Source organism: Leucopleurus acutus (assembly GCF_964270905.1).
Source record: "Leucopleurus acutus genome assembly, chromosome: 11".
In the NCBI taxonomy this organism is placed as follows: Eukaryota; Metazoa; Chordata; class Mammalia; order Artiodactyla; family Delphinidae; genus Leucopleurus; species Leucopleurus acutus.
In genome coordinates this window covers 18,225,237-18,242,148 of record NC_139152.1, presented here as the reverse complement: position 1 = coordinate 18,242,148, position 16,912 = coordinate 18,225,237, and the positions used below count along the sequence as shown (strand labels likewise).

Below are 16,912 nucleotides of genomic sequence, written 5' to 3'. Positions count from 1 at the left end.
CTGAGGTCTCCAGCAACAAAGGGGGCAGAAAGCTGAAGGGGGGTGGCGGTTGTGTTTTGTGTTCATTTTTAAGGATAAATAGATAATGGTCTAGAAGTAGCAAAAGTTAGCTGAGAGAACACTGAACCACCTCTGGGCTCTGAGCTAAGTGGAGTAGGGGAGAGTAAAGCCTGTCTGAGAGTGTTTCAAGGAAGCTGTGTACTCGGGGGAGGGTCAAGTTCCCTCTCAGAGAGCAAGGGTTGGGCTCCTTGAAAGACTTTATCTCACTGGTGAAGCCTGCTGCAGAGTGGGAGTGGGGTCCTTTTCTATCTCTCTTTCCTTTATGGAGTTGCCCTGCCCTAGTTTTTCCAGTGTAAGACTCTGTTTTCCTCTCCATTGCCATTCTTATTTTTTGTGATATATACAAACCATAGAAACATGGAGACAATAAAAATGTAGTTCTCTTAATTTGAGTCGACGTCAGTTTGGTGAGCACCTACTTTGTATCGGGTCTTCACTGGGGTTGGGAATGGTATGTTGAACAATTCCCCTCATGGACTTAAAACCTGGAGATGTGCCAGTGCTGTGACTGGGGTGATTCAGAAGCAGATGATGAGTGAGTGGGGACCTTCTGAGGGCAAGTGGCATCTGGGCAGAGCCCTCTCTCCATTCCATTCTGGACACAGGCCACCCTGTCCAAGCTCTAATGTAGGAAGGACACCAAGTGCTGCCACAGGGTTGTGAGCCATGGGGAGAGTGTGCTGAGATGGGATTTAAGCTGTAGAAGTGGGGACAGTTACCTGAAGAGCAGAGGTACCCCCGCTAATACATTGGTGTTAGGTGGAGGCTGAAGGGCCAGCAAAGAAAACAGGGAGGTTGGAGGACCAGCCCTTGCTGCAGACTCACTGTGTGACCCGCAGTGCACCATTGTACCTTTGCTGCAGCTCAGCTTTCTAATCTATGTGAGGAGGTGGCTGCAGACAATACCACAAGCCTTTCCATTGTAGAAACTCTGATTCTGTGATGATGTGACTATCACACCACGGTAACACATTCATGTAGTCTAGTTTAAATTTTCATATTGCTCTCGAGTATAAGTTGATTTGCTTTTTCCAGAAACTATGTAAGGAAGAAAGAGTGGAAATATTATACTCACAGACTCAGGAAAGTTAAGTGATTCCAAGAGGTCTGAGTGCAATGTGGAAGGAGGCATTAGTACAATAAATGTATTTTTTTAGTATTCCTGAGTGGGCGCGTGTTTGTCACTACATTTAGGAAGATGGATATTTTAAACTTAATGTGCACGAGATCAGGCCTAAGCATCTTAGGGGGTTACCTATATTATTTATTACAAATAAGCAAGACTACATTTGTGTTGTATACGATCAATACTGATATATTCAAGTTCAGAATTAATGAGTGCTTGTGATCAGGGTGCACAGCACAGGATTAAACAGATGTTCATGGAATGATGAGGGAGGTGAGGACTGAAAAAAATTCAAAGAAGGTCGCATCAAAACTAGATGTGCATGTGCCTTTGATTCAGTTTCAAGAATGGCGCCATTATCATAACACCTTTGAATTTTTAAAAAGCCTTATTAAGGGTTTACAATGTGGGAGTAATTAAATGTTGATAAATTGTTTATAAAGTATTCTTATTTGACCATTTATGTATCTATTTATGCACGGTTGCTTAATACACATTTTGGGGGCACCCTGAGGAAATGGAGGTAATATCATATGTTCAAAATTAAACATTTAGTGAGTAAATGTGATTGGAAAGCACATAGTGTGTTCCTGGACTATAGGGTCCATGGACAGTTACATTGAAAGATGAGATCCCAAAACAGCCTTACCTGTACACAGTGGTATACCCAGTTACAGTTCAAGATGTTTTCCAGAATTAGGATATAACAATGCCATAATTTCCTTTGCTTGGACATTTTCAAATACGTCTTCTAATGCTAGAAGTCAACTCCCCGTTTTTCAAAGTAAACATTTGCTCTGTAACCAAAAGCAATACTTTAAGAAATAAAATTGTTGAATAAAATGTATCTGGGAGTTGTGCAAGACAGAGATAACTGTGTTCTGGAGAGGAACTGGGTGGCTCAGGAATATGAGTGAGGACAACATAATTTTGATGCCTTTGAATTATTCTCAATTATATGTGTTTTACATATTTAAGTGTACATACAACTTAAAAAGGAAGTTTAGAATTTATTCTATTTAAAGATTCCTCTCCAGACCCACATCACCCACCCACCTCCACTCCCCACTTCAAAGAATATTCATTCCTCATCAATTCTGTGATCATATCTTCTAGGATCACGAGTATAGTTATTAAGACACTTCAGCCATTAATATCCGTTCATTGAGCCAACAAGCGTTAATGCAGAGTTTGAAACACTTTTACACAATATGCCTAATTGGAAACAATTTGACTGTATTAAATGTGCCTTTTATGTAAATCTATGTAATTATCAATTTAGGAGTTGCGGAGCTAGAATTATAGTGTGCTTTTTTTCGAAGGGAAGAGCTACAGGGAAGTATCATAGAAATTTGGACTTGAAGAGAAAGTTTACCCAGAAGAACAGACATTTACACCAGCACACAATGTCATTATTTTCCAGAAATGAATGTATAAAATATTATCTTTATTGTTTTAAGCATTTCCCTCTATTGCAGGATTTGGCAGTTAGTGTCCGGAGGTGTTTCTCTGAGCTTTTGTTTTGTGATAGGAGGTGTGAAGTGGACCCAGACATATGAGCCATGGATCAATCTACGAGGAATGCACAGAAAAAGTATTTTTTCAGGAATACCAACTAGTTTCATTTAACGATGACAAAACAGGTTAACCGCACTTTCCGGCAATATTCAGAGTTTACAGGTTTAATATAATGTGGTTGATTCTCAAATGTTATGAAGGGCCATCAGGATCAAAGGGGAAGTGATAAGTTAGGAGATTGGGATTAACATATACACACTGCAATATATAAAATAGATAACTAGGGCTTCCCTGGTGGTGCAGTGGTTGAGAGTCCGCCTGCCGATGCAGGAGACACGGGTTCGTGCCCCGGTCTGGGAAGATCCCACATGCCGCGGAGCGGCTAGACCCGTGAGCCATGGCCGCTGAGCCTGCGCGTCCGGAGCCTGTGCTCCGCAACGGGAGAGGCCACAACAGTGAGAGGCCCGCGTACCAAAAAAAAAAAAAAAAAAAATAGGTAACTAACAAGGACCTACTGTATAGCACAGGGAACTCTACTCAATGTTCTCTAATAACCTATATGGGAAAAGAATCTGAAAAAGAATGGAGATGTATATATATATATATATATATATATATATATATATATATGGATATTTATATGTGTGTGTGTGTGTGTGTGTGTATAACTGATTCACTTTGCTGTACACCTGAAACTAACACAACATTGTAAATCAACTAGACTCCAATAAAAACTAAAAAAAAAAAAAAAAAATTACATTCTTCAAAAAAAAAAGAGAGACAGATGCCCAAATTCTAGTCTGTGTTTTATCCTGGGAGTCCTTTCCATCTTTGCGAAGATCAGTTAAATCACAGGAGCACAGTCGGCACCATGGCCGGATGAGCCTGGCGGTTAATAAGCTCGCTCCCCGACATGGTCTTCAGAAACCTCTTGGGATATGGTGCGACCACTAGACTAGAGATGCCTTAAGTAGGCTCTGTGACTTGGCTTCCCCCAGGCTCCCCACCATGCCTGTTGTGTTTGTTCCCAATGGGCACTCAACTGGCTGACATTAATCTGTGGGGAGCTGCCAGAAGAACCAGAATCTTGTTACCAAAGAACAGGTGGAAGGAAGATTCCAAATCAACTGAGACAGGTTTCTGCCTGGGATGCCCTGATGTGGTAGGAGTCAAATACAGGGTAAATACGAGACGACATCAAGGAACTTGTGCTGATCAGCTGAGTCGGTGCTCAGACAAGTCCATGTCCTGGGGGAAATTTGTAGGGAAATTTTAATAGTTGGGGAATGGCCGAGACCTTAATATTTGTAAGATGTCTACCGGCAAAAAAACGATGCTTTCGTTTGCTGAAGTAAGAAAAACTTAGAGGTGCCCTGCTGTGGAGTCAAGACGTGTGTGGACAGGAGCACTTAGGACTCAGTAATAAAAGAAAATCTAATGGAAGCTATAGACTCATTTGGGATGGTCAGAAGTAATAGATATATATTTAGTTATATTTATATGATATTTCTGATATGTGACATATTTGACATATTTACTATGTATGAGGCATCAAGGTAGGGACTTTTTATACATTTCTTACTTTAATCCTTGCAACCACCTTATTGGAGAGGAAAAGCCATTATCCTCATTTTGTGTAATGGGGAAACTGAGGCAGTTGACAACTTGGTTAATGTCTCACTGGCAGAAAGCCATGGGATTTGGATTTGCAGTTGCAATATTTTCCGTTGTAAGCATTCATAAGATGTTGCGGTAGAAGAGAGCACCCAGGGCTATGTTGTGTGTGAGTGTGTGTGTGTACGAGGGAGGAGGAGCTATTTCTGTCACCTGTACTCTTCCCTTGCCTAGACTGGGATGGTGGAGAATCATTGCATTTCTTTAAATGACAGATTATTTTGTCTTCACCAGTAGGCAACCATACGTTGGTCATGTACCCAGAAGTCGCACATGCATCGATTTAGGTGGCAGAGTTTGCCTTGAATGTACTATTATAATTTAGAATTTGGGAAAAGAATGAAAAACACAAGCAAATACAATTCTTCCTTTTCTCTTGAAGTTTGTTGGTATCCACAGAGAACACTGTAGGTCCTGTGTCTTCTAGGGGACTACACCCTCCTGAGCACTAATTTCATATATACCCTGACTTATCACCTCAAAAATATTTTGAATGGAATAAATTCATTTCAGTTATATCTCTTTCCTTCAGTAAATCCCTTACCTCTCTAGCTGACATTTTCTTTCTTCTAAAACAGAAATAGTTTTTATGACAGCATTTTGAAGATGCTAAGAGTTAGTCATCTAATGTCTATTAAAAGGGAGAGGTGATAAAAACAGTTATTTGTGAATTGAGCTAGACTTAGTAAAATTCCTATTTGCCATGATAATTGACCCGATTTAAAAGTATGTAAATCATTCTGAACTGCTTGTTCTTGTTTCTCTAGATGCAATCTTCCTCCTTTGTCAAGTGAATACACTAAGGATGTTGGATCCAAAAGTCATTTAGTGACGGCTAACCCCAGCATAATTCGGCAAAGGTAAGAGTTTATGACTTCTCTTTGTGAGGAATTAAAAGGAAGGCTTTCGAAATATTTAACATCGTAAAGGCAGTGAACATAATTCAGTTTGGGAAACAAAGAAGAAAACCATCTGGACAGGCAGGAAGGATGAAGGAGGGAATTGTAAATAAACTAGACAGGATTATGGGAATCCGAACACTATTTCATGCTTCCTCTGGGATTCCGTTTCTTGCCTTTAGAGATGGTGAAAATAACATGTGAATCCATCATTTTGCTCAAATAAGTAATATTATATCGTGCTTACTCACTACTACTACTTTCCAATTTGTTGGCTTCAGTCCCAACTCATTGATTGGCCCTGATTGGTGAACAGAAGTCATATCAACTTTATTAAAGAGTAAAAACAGAGAAGTGACCACTTTACTGCATATGCACGCATGAAAGTAGCAATATTGTAGGAATGTACAAGAATGTGTGATTATATGATGTTACAATATAGTACATCACATGATATTCAGTCAGATTTGGGAAAGCAGATGGAAAATTCTTACTCTAGTATCGATTCCAGAAATCTTGGCAGTTGCTGTGGGAGCTTCTGGGGGTCGTCGGTTTCTAGTTGATGAAGCCCAGCGGTAAGCTGTGAGCTGTTTATCCAAGGACTGTTCATCGTAGAGAATGACTCAGTCTCTGTGAAAAGAAGAGTCGAACATCGCCCTTATGCTCTCCCATGTACACTAGCAGTTAATAGTGAAATACCCAGATATTCTAAGCTCAGGCATTTGCCACCTAAGGAAGTCTTATCCAAGTGAACAGCGCTTGTGTGTCACTTGATAAACAATGCTACACTACTTGTTTTGGTTCATAAGTAAGTATTCCCATAAAATAGATGTTGGGAAACACAACCAATTTTTAATTGGACAGATACTGTGAAATTACACTTCCAAAATGTACCATTTACTTCCCCTTCGGTCATGGATCAGACTGCCTGTTTTCCAATACTGAAAACATTATGTGCTGTTCATCTTTTAAATTTTTGTCAGTTTGCTGAGTTAAAAATGATACATTATTTTTTACTTAATATGTTTTTTTTTAATATAAGAAGGGCTGAGTGGGTATTGACTATTAGTATTTTTTCTTCTGTGAATTGCCTGTTTGCATTCTTTGCTCATTTCATACTTTTTTTCTTTTTACAAACTATTTTCCTGTTGATTTATAAGAACTGTATAGATATTAAGTCTTTGTTTGCTATATATGGAGCAAATATTTTCTTCTAGTCTGTTTAACTTCTGTCCTATCAGAACTCAACATTTTTGTACAATGAAACTTGTTAGTCTTTTCCTTTTTTAAAAAAAAAAAAACTATCTTTAGACAATCTTCCTTACCCACATCTCCTCCAATGAGAAAATATTATCCTGTATATTTTTAGTGCATTTATAGTTTCATCTTTCATACTTAAGGAATTTAATCCATGTGACTATCTTTATTTTTATAACACTGATCTTAATGTTTTTCCACAAAAATATATGTTCGTTATAAGAAATTAAGAGAGAAAAATACAAAGAAGATGGTAACAAAAAGAATCACCCCAAACCTCACCATGTGTGAATAACTATAACTAACACGAGGTACACTTTTTTCAGATATTCCATATATTCTTCAGAACTTTGAAGATATTGTTTCATTATCTTCTGGCACCCAGAGTTGCCAACCAAAAATCTAATGGAAATTTATTCATTTCTTTGTTTGAGGGAAATCTTTCTTTCCTTCCTCCACTAAAACTTATACATTTCTTTTTACCATTTGAATTCAGAAAGTTTACCAAGGTATATCTCAGAGTGGGTCTCTTTTTTCATTAATGTTGCTTGGCACATTAATGAGAGGTCTTTTGAGTTGGAAGACGTGGAGGTGTAGTGGTTATGAGTCTGTCCTCTAAAGCAAGATGACTTGGTTTTCACTTCCTGCTCGCCCACTCACAGCTGTGTGAGCTTGACTGAGTTACTTAACACTTCCTCCTTCAGTTTCCTCATCTGTAAAGCAGGGATAATAATACTTAGTTTAATTCATACTTACAATGAAATAAACTACATATATATGTAGATGTATATATGTATAAATATGTGTGTGTATATATGTATATTATAATTATATATATGCTTAGAACAGGGCCTGGTATATTGTAAGCACTATATAAACGTTAGCTATCATTAGTATTGCTTTTCATCTTTGTGAACATTCTCTCTCTTATATGCCTGATTATTTCCTCTTCTTCATTATATTTGCTCTCTCTTTCTAGTCCTCCTATTAAGTGGATATTAGAACTTCTAGATATTTCTAACTCTTTCCTTGTACCATGCAGCTTTGTGTGTGTATATGTGTGTTGTGTCCCAGGAATAACCCCTTTCAGCTCAGTAAATCGTATTTTAGTTGTGTTCATTCTGCTATGTAGTCTACCATTTCCACTTCTTAATTGTATTTTTATTTTTTGTGAGCTAAATTATTTTTCTCATAGCAGCATATTTTTTATGGATATAATATCCTCTTAGGTTTCATCAAGACTGTATAAATGGACTTAAAAGTTTTGTATTTTTGTTCTTTCTATATTCAGATTATTCTTCCTATTTTTTGGACTTAATGCTACATGTATGATTTGACATTTTCCAAAATTTGTACTTTAGTTTTCTGTTCATTTTTGTATGGTAAGCCTTTTTGCTGTCAGTGAGTATAGTTTTATAGGTATATTACTTTCATAATAAACAGTTAGTTTAAAAAATGTCACTGAAAACCAAAAATGTCAGTCAAATTTGTGAGTTAGTATTGAATAACTTAAATGAATGACCAAAAATCAGTGCTCTATATTTAATTTTTAGTGTGATTTGTTTGCTGACATAAACTAATGTAGCATAGCAAGGAGTTGGGAAGAATAAGAAAACAAAACATTTCTCTTTTACAGTTTAGTTATTGACTCTCACTCAGTCTTGGGATTTTTGTGGGTTTTTGTGAGAAGGCTTGGGGGTCTGATCAGGAAGATGTCAGAAAATCAACAATGATGATGATGTCTCTTTAATTCAATTAAGTGGATTGGGGTTCTGGAAATCATAAAAATGTGCAATTTTTAAAATTGGGAAGGGTTCATATCAGATTCAAGAGAATGAGCAAAAGGTCAAGAGAACACTTACAGAAATATTTTTCTTTGATTATTTAAATTTTTTTAGATAATTTCAGATTCACAAGAAGTTGCAAAACAAAAAAAAGTACAGGAAGGTCCTTTGTACTCTTCATCCAGTTTACCCCATTGGTAATGTCTTGCATAACCATAGTATAATACTTCTCTGTTCCTGGAGGGGAATGAGACATTCAGTACATTACACTGAAGGACAAAAGAGTCTATTTTTCTACCTGAATATGTGGAGTTGGTGGTAAGATTTTAAAAAGCTCGGGAAAACGAGTATTTATGTAGAACAAGACAGAGCAAGATGAAAGAGAAAGTGAGATTGTGATTTTGAGAAAAAATATAACTACAGAAGGAGAAAGGAAAGGATCAATAATTGTTTGAAGGGAAAAAAGTTCAATATAAAGAATTAATGCAAGGCAAACAAGAGTCATTATGATTAATGCTGGGTCAACATTTAGTCAGTGTTTCTATGTGCTAGGTTCTATGTTCTTTATATGCATTACCTCATTTAATCTCAAAATAATCCTAATAAGGAAGTATTTTAATGTGTGTTTTTACAGAAAAACAAACGTGACATAAGTTTTGTCATCTGCTTATATTCACAGCTGCTGGTCATCAGTCTGGGACTTCACCCAGACTTGTCTCAATCCAAAACCCATACTCTTAACCAGTGACCATCGCACACCCCATCTTTCCAGGTGATCCATATGTTGCACAAGGAGACAATTGAATTTCCACAAGTGATAAGTCATTTTGGAAAAGGGAGTGAAGGTTTTTTCACTTAACAAAGTATATTCAATGTTGCAAGGTTTTTGAATACAAAATCAAAATGCATATAACAGTTCCATTTTGTGAAATATGGAAAAATATATCCCAGTAACATCAGATACTTTTATATACTTAACAGTTAGACAATGGGAATTCCCTGGTGGTCCAGTGGTTAGGACTCGGCGCTTTCACTGTTCCGGCCAGGGTTCAATCCCCGGTCAGGGAACTAAGATGATCCCGCAAGCCACGTGGCTCGGCCAAAAAAGCAAACAAACAATTAGACACAAAAGCAAACCCTTTATAGAAAAATTACGGAATTTTATTGAGGGACATTTTGGACAACCTAAATGTCAAATAATATTAATTCTAATGATTCTTGCTTGACTTTGCGCTAATTCTTTATATTGAACTTAATGTTAACGAACAGGTTTACTTTGCCTCTTAAACATTTAATTTTTGACCCTTTCCTTTCTCCTTCTGTAGTTACCAGATTCACGTATATATAGACCCTTAATATATGACAGAGGTAATATTGTAGATCAGAGAGAAAAGGACGAATTTTCCAAAATGATGTGGAAACAGTGGTGTCTATGACACCATAGACAGAGGTGTCTATGAAATTATACCTCTACCTCATACCTTATACCAAATATCATTTCCAGATGCTTAAGACCTAACTTTGAAAAGCAAAACAAGCAAGCTTGTAGAAAATAACATAGGTCTTGTGATTTCTTATATAAGAATCACAGAGCACTAAATAGAAGGGAAAAGACTGATAAGTTTGATTTATTAAAATTGGGAACTTTTATTCATAAAAAGACGTGGTAGAAGTAGGGCAAATACAACCACATTTTTTTTTTTTTTTTTTTTTTGCGTTACGGGGGCCTCTCACTGTTGTGGCCTCTCCCGCTGCGGAGCACAGGCTCTGGACGCGCAGGCTCAGCGGCCATGGCTCACAGGCCCAGCCGCTCCGCGGCATGTGGGATCTTCCCGGACCGGGGCACGAACCCGTGTCCCCTGCATCAGCAGGCGGACTCTCAACCACTGCGCCACCAGGGAAGCCCAACAACCACATTTTAGAGGAAGACAACTAACAAAGGACTTGGATCCAGAATATACAAATAATTCTTTTACGTGTAATTTAGAAATAAATTAATTGAATATGAAAAACAGAAAACCAGTAGGGAAATGAGTCAAAGAGTTGAACCAGACTTCATAGAACTCTCCAAATAGCCAATAAATGAATGAATACATGCTCTACTGCATTAGTAATCAGAAAGAATGCAAATAAAAATCCTTAGGAGATATCATTACACATCCATCAGGTTGGCAGAACTTATTCCAACTGTTAGTGAGGATGTGGACCCAAAAGTACCATATATGCTATTTGGAGGGAATATGGTTCCAACCACTCTGGAATGTGTTTTGCCGTTATGTATTAGGGTTGAAGATACACATGCTCCATGCCCTATCAGTTCCACTCCTAGGTTTATACCCTAGAGAAAAACAGTATTTATAAGAGAGAAATGTATAATAATGTTTATAGTAGCTAAAAATTAAAATAGTTGATTGTGAATTCATGGTGGAATGAATCAATGAATTCAGGTATGTTCACATAGTGGAATGCTTTACCGCCACCAACTATGACTACCCACAATAAAGTGGGTGAACTTCAAAAACCTGATATTGACAAAAAGAAGGGAGTCATAAAAAATACAGTAGGGGGCTTCCCTGGTGGCGCAGTGGTTGAGAGTCCGCCTGCCGATGCAGGGGACACGGGTTCGTGCCCCGGTCCGGGAAGATCCCACATGCCACGGAGCGGCTGGGCCCGTGAGCCATGGCAGCTGAGCCTGCGCGTCCGGAGCCTGTGCTCCGCAACGGGAGATGCTGCCACAGTGAGAGGCCCACGTACAGCTAAAAAAAAAAAAAAAAAAAAAAGGGCTTCCCTGGTGGCGCAGTGGTTGAGAGTCCGCCAGCTGATGCAGGGGACATGGGTTCGTGCCCCGGTCCGGGAAGATCCCACATGCCGCAGAGCGGCTGTGCCCGTGAGCCATGGCCGCTGAGCCTGCGCGTCCGGAGCCTGTGTTCCGCGACGGGAGAGGCCACAACAGTGAGAGGCCCGCGGACCGCAAAAAAAAAAAAAAAAAAAAAAAAAAAATACAGTAGGATGTTCATATAAAGATAAAAATAAAACTAATTAACAGGATGGTTTAGAGACACGTCCATAACAATTCGGAGGACCAACAAGTGGTTCCTTCTCAGGGGAGGAGAGTGTTGGATTCAGGAAGTTTTTTATTCAGATCTTGTAGTCTCCTCCCAAAGCTTTGCACACCCAAGATGCTGGCAGTGTCTTGAACTTTCATGTTACTAAAAATCAAATTCGTTGGGCAAAGATGTGCAGTGGAGATGCCTAAGTACCACTGATTTTCATGGCTGTCCTCCAGATCCTTGATTCTTATCAAAATATTCCACTGAGAGTTATAAGCACTATGAGTTTTCACTACAAAATTCTCGTAGAAAAGATATCGGTATCAAGATAAAACAGGCGTGAGGAAGTTCAGTATATACGAGAGGCACCCATAATGATGATTCACACATTATATATGTATAATTAATGTGTGTATATATATATATATATAATGTATACATTATTCTGCCTATAGGAAAAATAAGGTTAGAGAAGGTAATATTCGTTGATGTAGTTAGTAGAAATTCTCAGTAAGAAGGGGCTCTGCTATAGCCTTTGTTAGGATATCTTGTCTAGAATACATTTTCAGTTTTTAAAAACAGCTTTATTGAGGTATAATTGATATACAAAATAACTGCACATGTTTAATGTGTATAATTTGATGAGTCTGGGCATACACATACACCGATGATACTATCACCATCATCAAGGTAATAAACATAACCATCGCCTCCAAAAGTTTCCTTGTGCCCCTGTTTTTTTGAGTGTGTGGTAATAAGAACACTTAAGATGAGTTCTTTTCTCTTAACAGATTGTTGTTCAATGGGTATATAGTGAACTATTTTTGACAGCACCTAGAACAAAAGGATTAGTTAGGGTGCCCAGGACACAGATTAGAAAGGGCTTTGCAGTCTCATCCAACTTCTGATTGCATTTTTATGGGTTAGAGAAGTTATTCTAATGTGACAGCAGAGTCTGTTGGATCTTCACACCCACTGCTGTTGTCCTCTTCCTTCCTTTGCTGGGTTTTGTAGGTGGATGGCAACAAGGATCCCTTCACAGGGTTGCCCTTCATTAACATGCACCAGCTCTAACCCATTGGTCCGCAAACATTTTTGTTCAAATACCCTTTAAAAGAATTTTTAAAATCCGTCATTATTTCCTTGATCTTTTAAAAGTTACCTAATTTTTTTTGGCATGAAGTTAAATTGTTACCAAGCATGAACTTTCAGAGCTTTCTACATTGTGCATATTTAAATACATATTGTCAAAGTCTCAGAAGTGCAGATTTAGCTTTTTGGATGTTCCATGTCCTCATAGCAAAGCCAGTGCGCTTTGTCAAATTAGTTCATTAAGTTGAGTTGACTTTCTGTCAGAAAAAGGCAGGCTACATTTTATTCAATTAAGTGCTAAAATGTAACCCCATATAATCATCTCACTTCTGAGTTCTAATTATTCAACATATAAGTAAGGTATAGGAGTTGCCAAGAGTTTGTCCCCTGGATAAAATAAGGCACAGCCTCCATCTATTTCTTATAAAGATCTTTTTGCTGTTTCTCAGGGGACACTTCTTCAGAAACGATGTACCTTACAAATGTTTCTTTGTTTGGTTGCCTGGTGGCTTTTACACTCTGGGGCACTGCATCATTATAATATTTGGGATAATGGGAGGTATGTCTTTTGTGAAGTGGAAAAGGGAAAATTATGGAAGTAGAGTTTGGAAAATAGTTTTTTAGGCTATCAGATTAGTCTTGAGTAAATGTTTTAGAAAAGTGCATATGTGGAATTTGAGGATTTGGAAATTCATGGGGGAAGAGGGAGATTAAAATGGGAGCTTCACGAGAACAAAGTTACAGAGGTGCTCATTCAACAAATATATTTTGAAATCTACTCTGAGACAGAGAGTACAAAGTTGCAGAAAATACAACTCATACCCTGAAGTTGCTTCCAGTCAACAGACATTCTGTAGTCTTGGAATCCATAAAGGGGGTCCAGGGGACCCTGAATCCCTTCTGAAATTTATTTTTAAAATTTTATATATGTGTATTATATATTTTTTAAATCCGATTTTCCAAGGCTTCCATTACTCACAATAGGTTTAAAATTCACTGGCCCAAACTGAGTCATTCTATCAAGTAAAATTAGAGATTACAGTTCTCAAAGCTTGTTTCTTAATTTTTCAATAGAATTGAAAACTCAATTAGCCACTTTGCCCATATCAGTGTTCAGTACATATTTGGGCAAATGATGGTTAAAAAATAAAAACTGGAACTTAATTGACTGTCCTGTTATTATATTACTTTTGAGCTTTGAGGCTCCAGCTTGGGCAGTGATTATTCTATGCAGCCACAAAAAAGAGCATCAGTGTTCTGAGTGTGTGCTTCCATGTGGGCGTATTAGAGGCAGTAGTATCAGTGTGAACAGCTTGGGGTCAAGAATCTTTTATCTGTGCTCTTGAGACCCCAGCATGTTTTTTTGGCATACAGGACATGCACAGTAAATGTTTAGGGAATGAATGAATAAGTGAATATATATATTTTAAATATCCTTCAAACTGAATTTCTGGTTTAAATTGTCTTTAAAAAGGAAATTTAATGAACTTTTTGGTGTCAGTTAAAATGTTTCTATGGTCTTAAACTAAGGAGATAAATTTTTTAGTAACAGATATTTCAAAGCAGTATTAATGAAATGCTTAGCAGGGAAAACGTGGTTCCTCTTTTTTAAAAGAGTTGACATAAATTAAGGAACAAAAAAGTTATCAGAACAAATGGAGTACAAATCATGGTGGAGTTAACCTTTTAAAATTTGTAAGTGTGTAGCTTTTAGTTGACTGGAAGGACTTGATATAAGACGCAAATATTTATTTTGAAGTTTCTAATATCAGGTAGAAACTGGGTAGTCTCTTTTCATACAAGTGAAAGAGACTGTCCAATGGTTATTACCTCTAATTTTACTGAAGGCACTTGGGAGTGTAGAGGTATTATCTGGGAGAACAATTGCTTATTTTATTGACGTACTTTTCCAAAACTAATTTGAGCTTTGAGGAGAATGACTTGGATCCAAAGAGGGTTTATAGCAACTTCTTTTTAACATTCTACATGACTCATACCTCAGACTGTGTTCCTAAACATCTCCATCTCTTCTGCCCGCTGACTTCTTTTTTCTTTTCTCTCCAAACTTAGAGCAGTTTATCAGTGTTTGCACCAAGGTTTGGCAGTCACTGATAGCCATTCTGCCTAACATCTGCTGTGATAGAAGGGAATTAAAAGGCAGATGCTAAAACTGGAACTAGAGAGAGCAAGGAGAAGACAGAGAAGAGATGCCTCTAAAAGGGTGTAGATCTGTATGGAGTTTGTGTCTGGATGAAATAGTTATCCAAGTTTTGGCTTTAAACAGACTTTGTGTTCAAATTCTAGTGCCACTGCTAGTAAGTGCTTCATACTTGCTAGCTATATAAAGTTAGTTACTTAACCTCCCCCTTATGAGTTGAGAATAAAATTATTTACCTTGAGGATTGTTGAGAGATGTAAATGAAACAATGTAGTTGTGGCCAGTAGAAGCTATTTTGATTAATACCCAGAATAGCTACTCAGGAAGACTCTCCTGTTGGAATACATCTTGTTCTTGGTTAAAGCATATTTTTAATGCATTATTGGGCTCATCGAATTTAGGGAATCTCCAAGAGTATCTGCATACTTCTCCCCCAAACAAACAAAAAACCCCAAAACACAAAACAGAAAATCATGAACCTAAAACCAGACCAAGCATTGTGAACTATAAAATTCTGATACTAAAGCTGAGAACAGGAGACCAAGCCCGGGATTCACCATGTTAATGTGTGCCCCATATTAAGCCTTGATAAGGGACAATGTGGTCCCAAGTCATATTAGCAGTCTATGGCTTCTAAGAGAAGCAAATACAAATTTCTTCTAGAGGAAAGCTCTCAGAATACCACCTTCAAACAGATATAAGCTCATAAGGAAATACTGAAATTCACAATATTGAAAGTCCTCAGAGATAAAAAGTAAACAAAAATTGTGGATAGACACGCCTGAGAATTTACTGAAATTGTCAGATGAAATATATTACTAAGTATGAAATTCTTATAGAAAAAATAAATATGAATCAAAATTCAGCAAGAAAATATCAAAATTAACTAGATAGCTTTAAAAAAGAACCAAGTAGGAATTTTATTTTATTGTTTTAAAAATATTTATTTGGCTGCATTGTGTCTTAGTTGCAGCATGTGGGATCTTTCATTGTGGCATGGGACTCTCTAGTTGTGCCCTGCGGGCTCTAGAGTGTGTGGGCTTAGTTGCCCCATGGCATGTGGGATCTTAGTTCCCCGACCAGGGATTGAACCCTCCTCCCCTGCATTGGAAAACAGATTCTTAACCACCGGACCACCAGGGAAGTCCCCCAAATAAGAAATTTAGAAATGAAAATATAATTGTTGAAATGGACAGACATCAGATTAGACATAACTGAAGAGAGAATCAGTGAACTGGAAAATAGAGCAAATAATTTTTTAGATACAAAGATATAGAAAATATGAAGACAAGACAAAGAAACTTGTGGAGACTGGAATAAGAATGACTACCAGTCCAGTCTTTCTTTAAATGGAATTGTGGAATTATAAAATAGAGGTAAAAGTTGAGACTTCTTCAGAGTTAAAGAGTAATGTAATCTATGAATACAAGAAACAAAGTATCAAACATGAATTAAATTTTAAAAAAATGCAAACCTAGACCATTTTAGTAAAATTGAACTAAAGATAATAAGAAGCTTTTAAAAGCAGCTGGAGAAAAAAGACATTACCTGCAAAAGAATGATCATTACACTAAAAGCAGACTTCTTCCAACAGTAAAAATGGAAGTCAGAAATCAATGGGAAAAAACAAATGGAATCTAATTAAACTTAAAAGCTTTTGCACAGCAAAAGAAACCATAAGCAAAATGAAAAGACAGCCCTCAGAATGGGAGAAAATATTTGCAAATGAAGCAACTGACAAGGGATTAATCTCCAAAATATACAAACAGCTCATGCAGCTCAATATCAAAAAAACAAACAACCCAATCCAAAAATGGGCAGAAAACCTAAACAGACATTTCTCCAAAGAAGATATACAGATTGCCAAATAGCACATGAAAAGATGCTCAACTTCACTAATTATTAGAGAAATGCAAATCAAAACTACAACTAGGTATTGCCTCATACCAGTCAAAATGGCCATCAACAAAAAATCTACAAACAATAAATGCTGGAGAGGGTGTGGAGAAAAGAGTACCCTCCTACACTTTTGGTGGGAATGTCAATTGGTGCAGCCACCATAGAGAACAGTATGGAGGTTCCTTAAAAAACTAAAAATAGAACCACCATATGACCCAGCAGTCCCACGCCTGGGCATATACCTGGAGAAAACCATAATTCAAAAAGGTACATGCACCCCAGTGTTCATTGCAGCACTATTTACAATAGCCAGGACATGGAAGCAACCTAAACATCCATCAAAAGAGGAATGGATAAAGAAGATGTGGTACATATATACAATGGAATATTACTCA

The 16,912-nt window shown here is 37.5% G+C and overlaps 1 protein-coding gene across 1 annotated transcript in view; it reads left to right on the top strand.

Moving 5' to 3' along the window:
* ST8SIA1 (ST8 alpha-N-acetyl-neuraminide alpha-2,8-sialyltransferase 1) overlaps positions 1 to 16,912 on the top strand; it is a gene marked incomplete at both ends in the record, with an annotated part of 146,493 nt that overhangs the window by 89,664 nt on the left and 39,917 nt on the right. Inside the window, one exon of the mRNA XM_082849660.1 lies at positions 5,146 to 5,238. Within this exon, the coding sequence (XP_082705786.1) occupies positions 5,146 to 5,238 (93 nt within the window). The remainder of the gene's footprint in view (positions 1 to 5,145; positions 5,239 to 16,912) is intronic.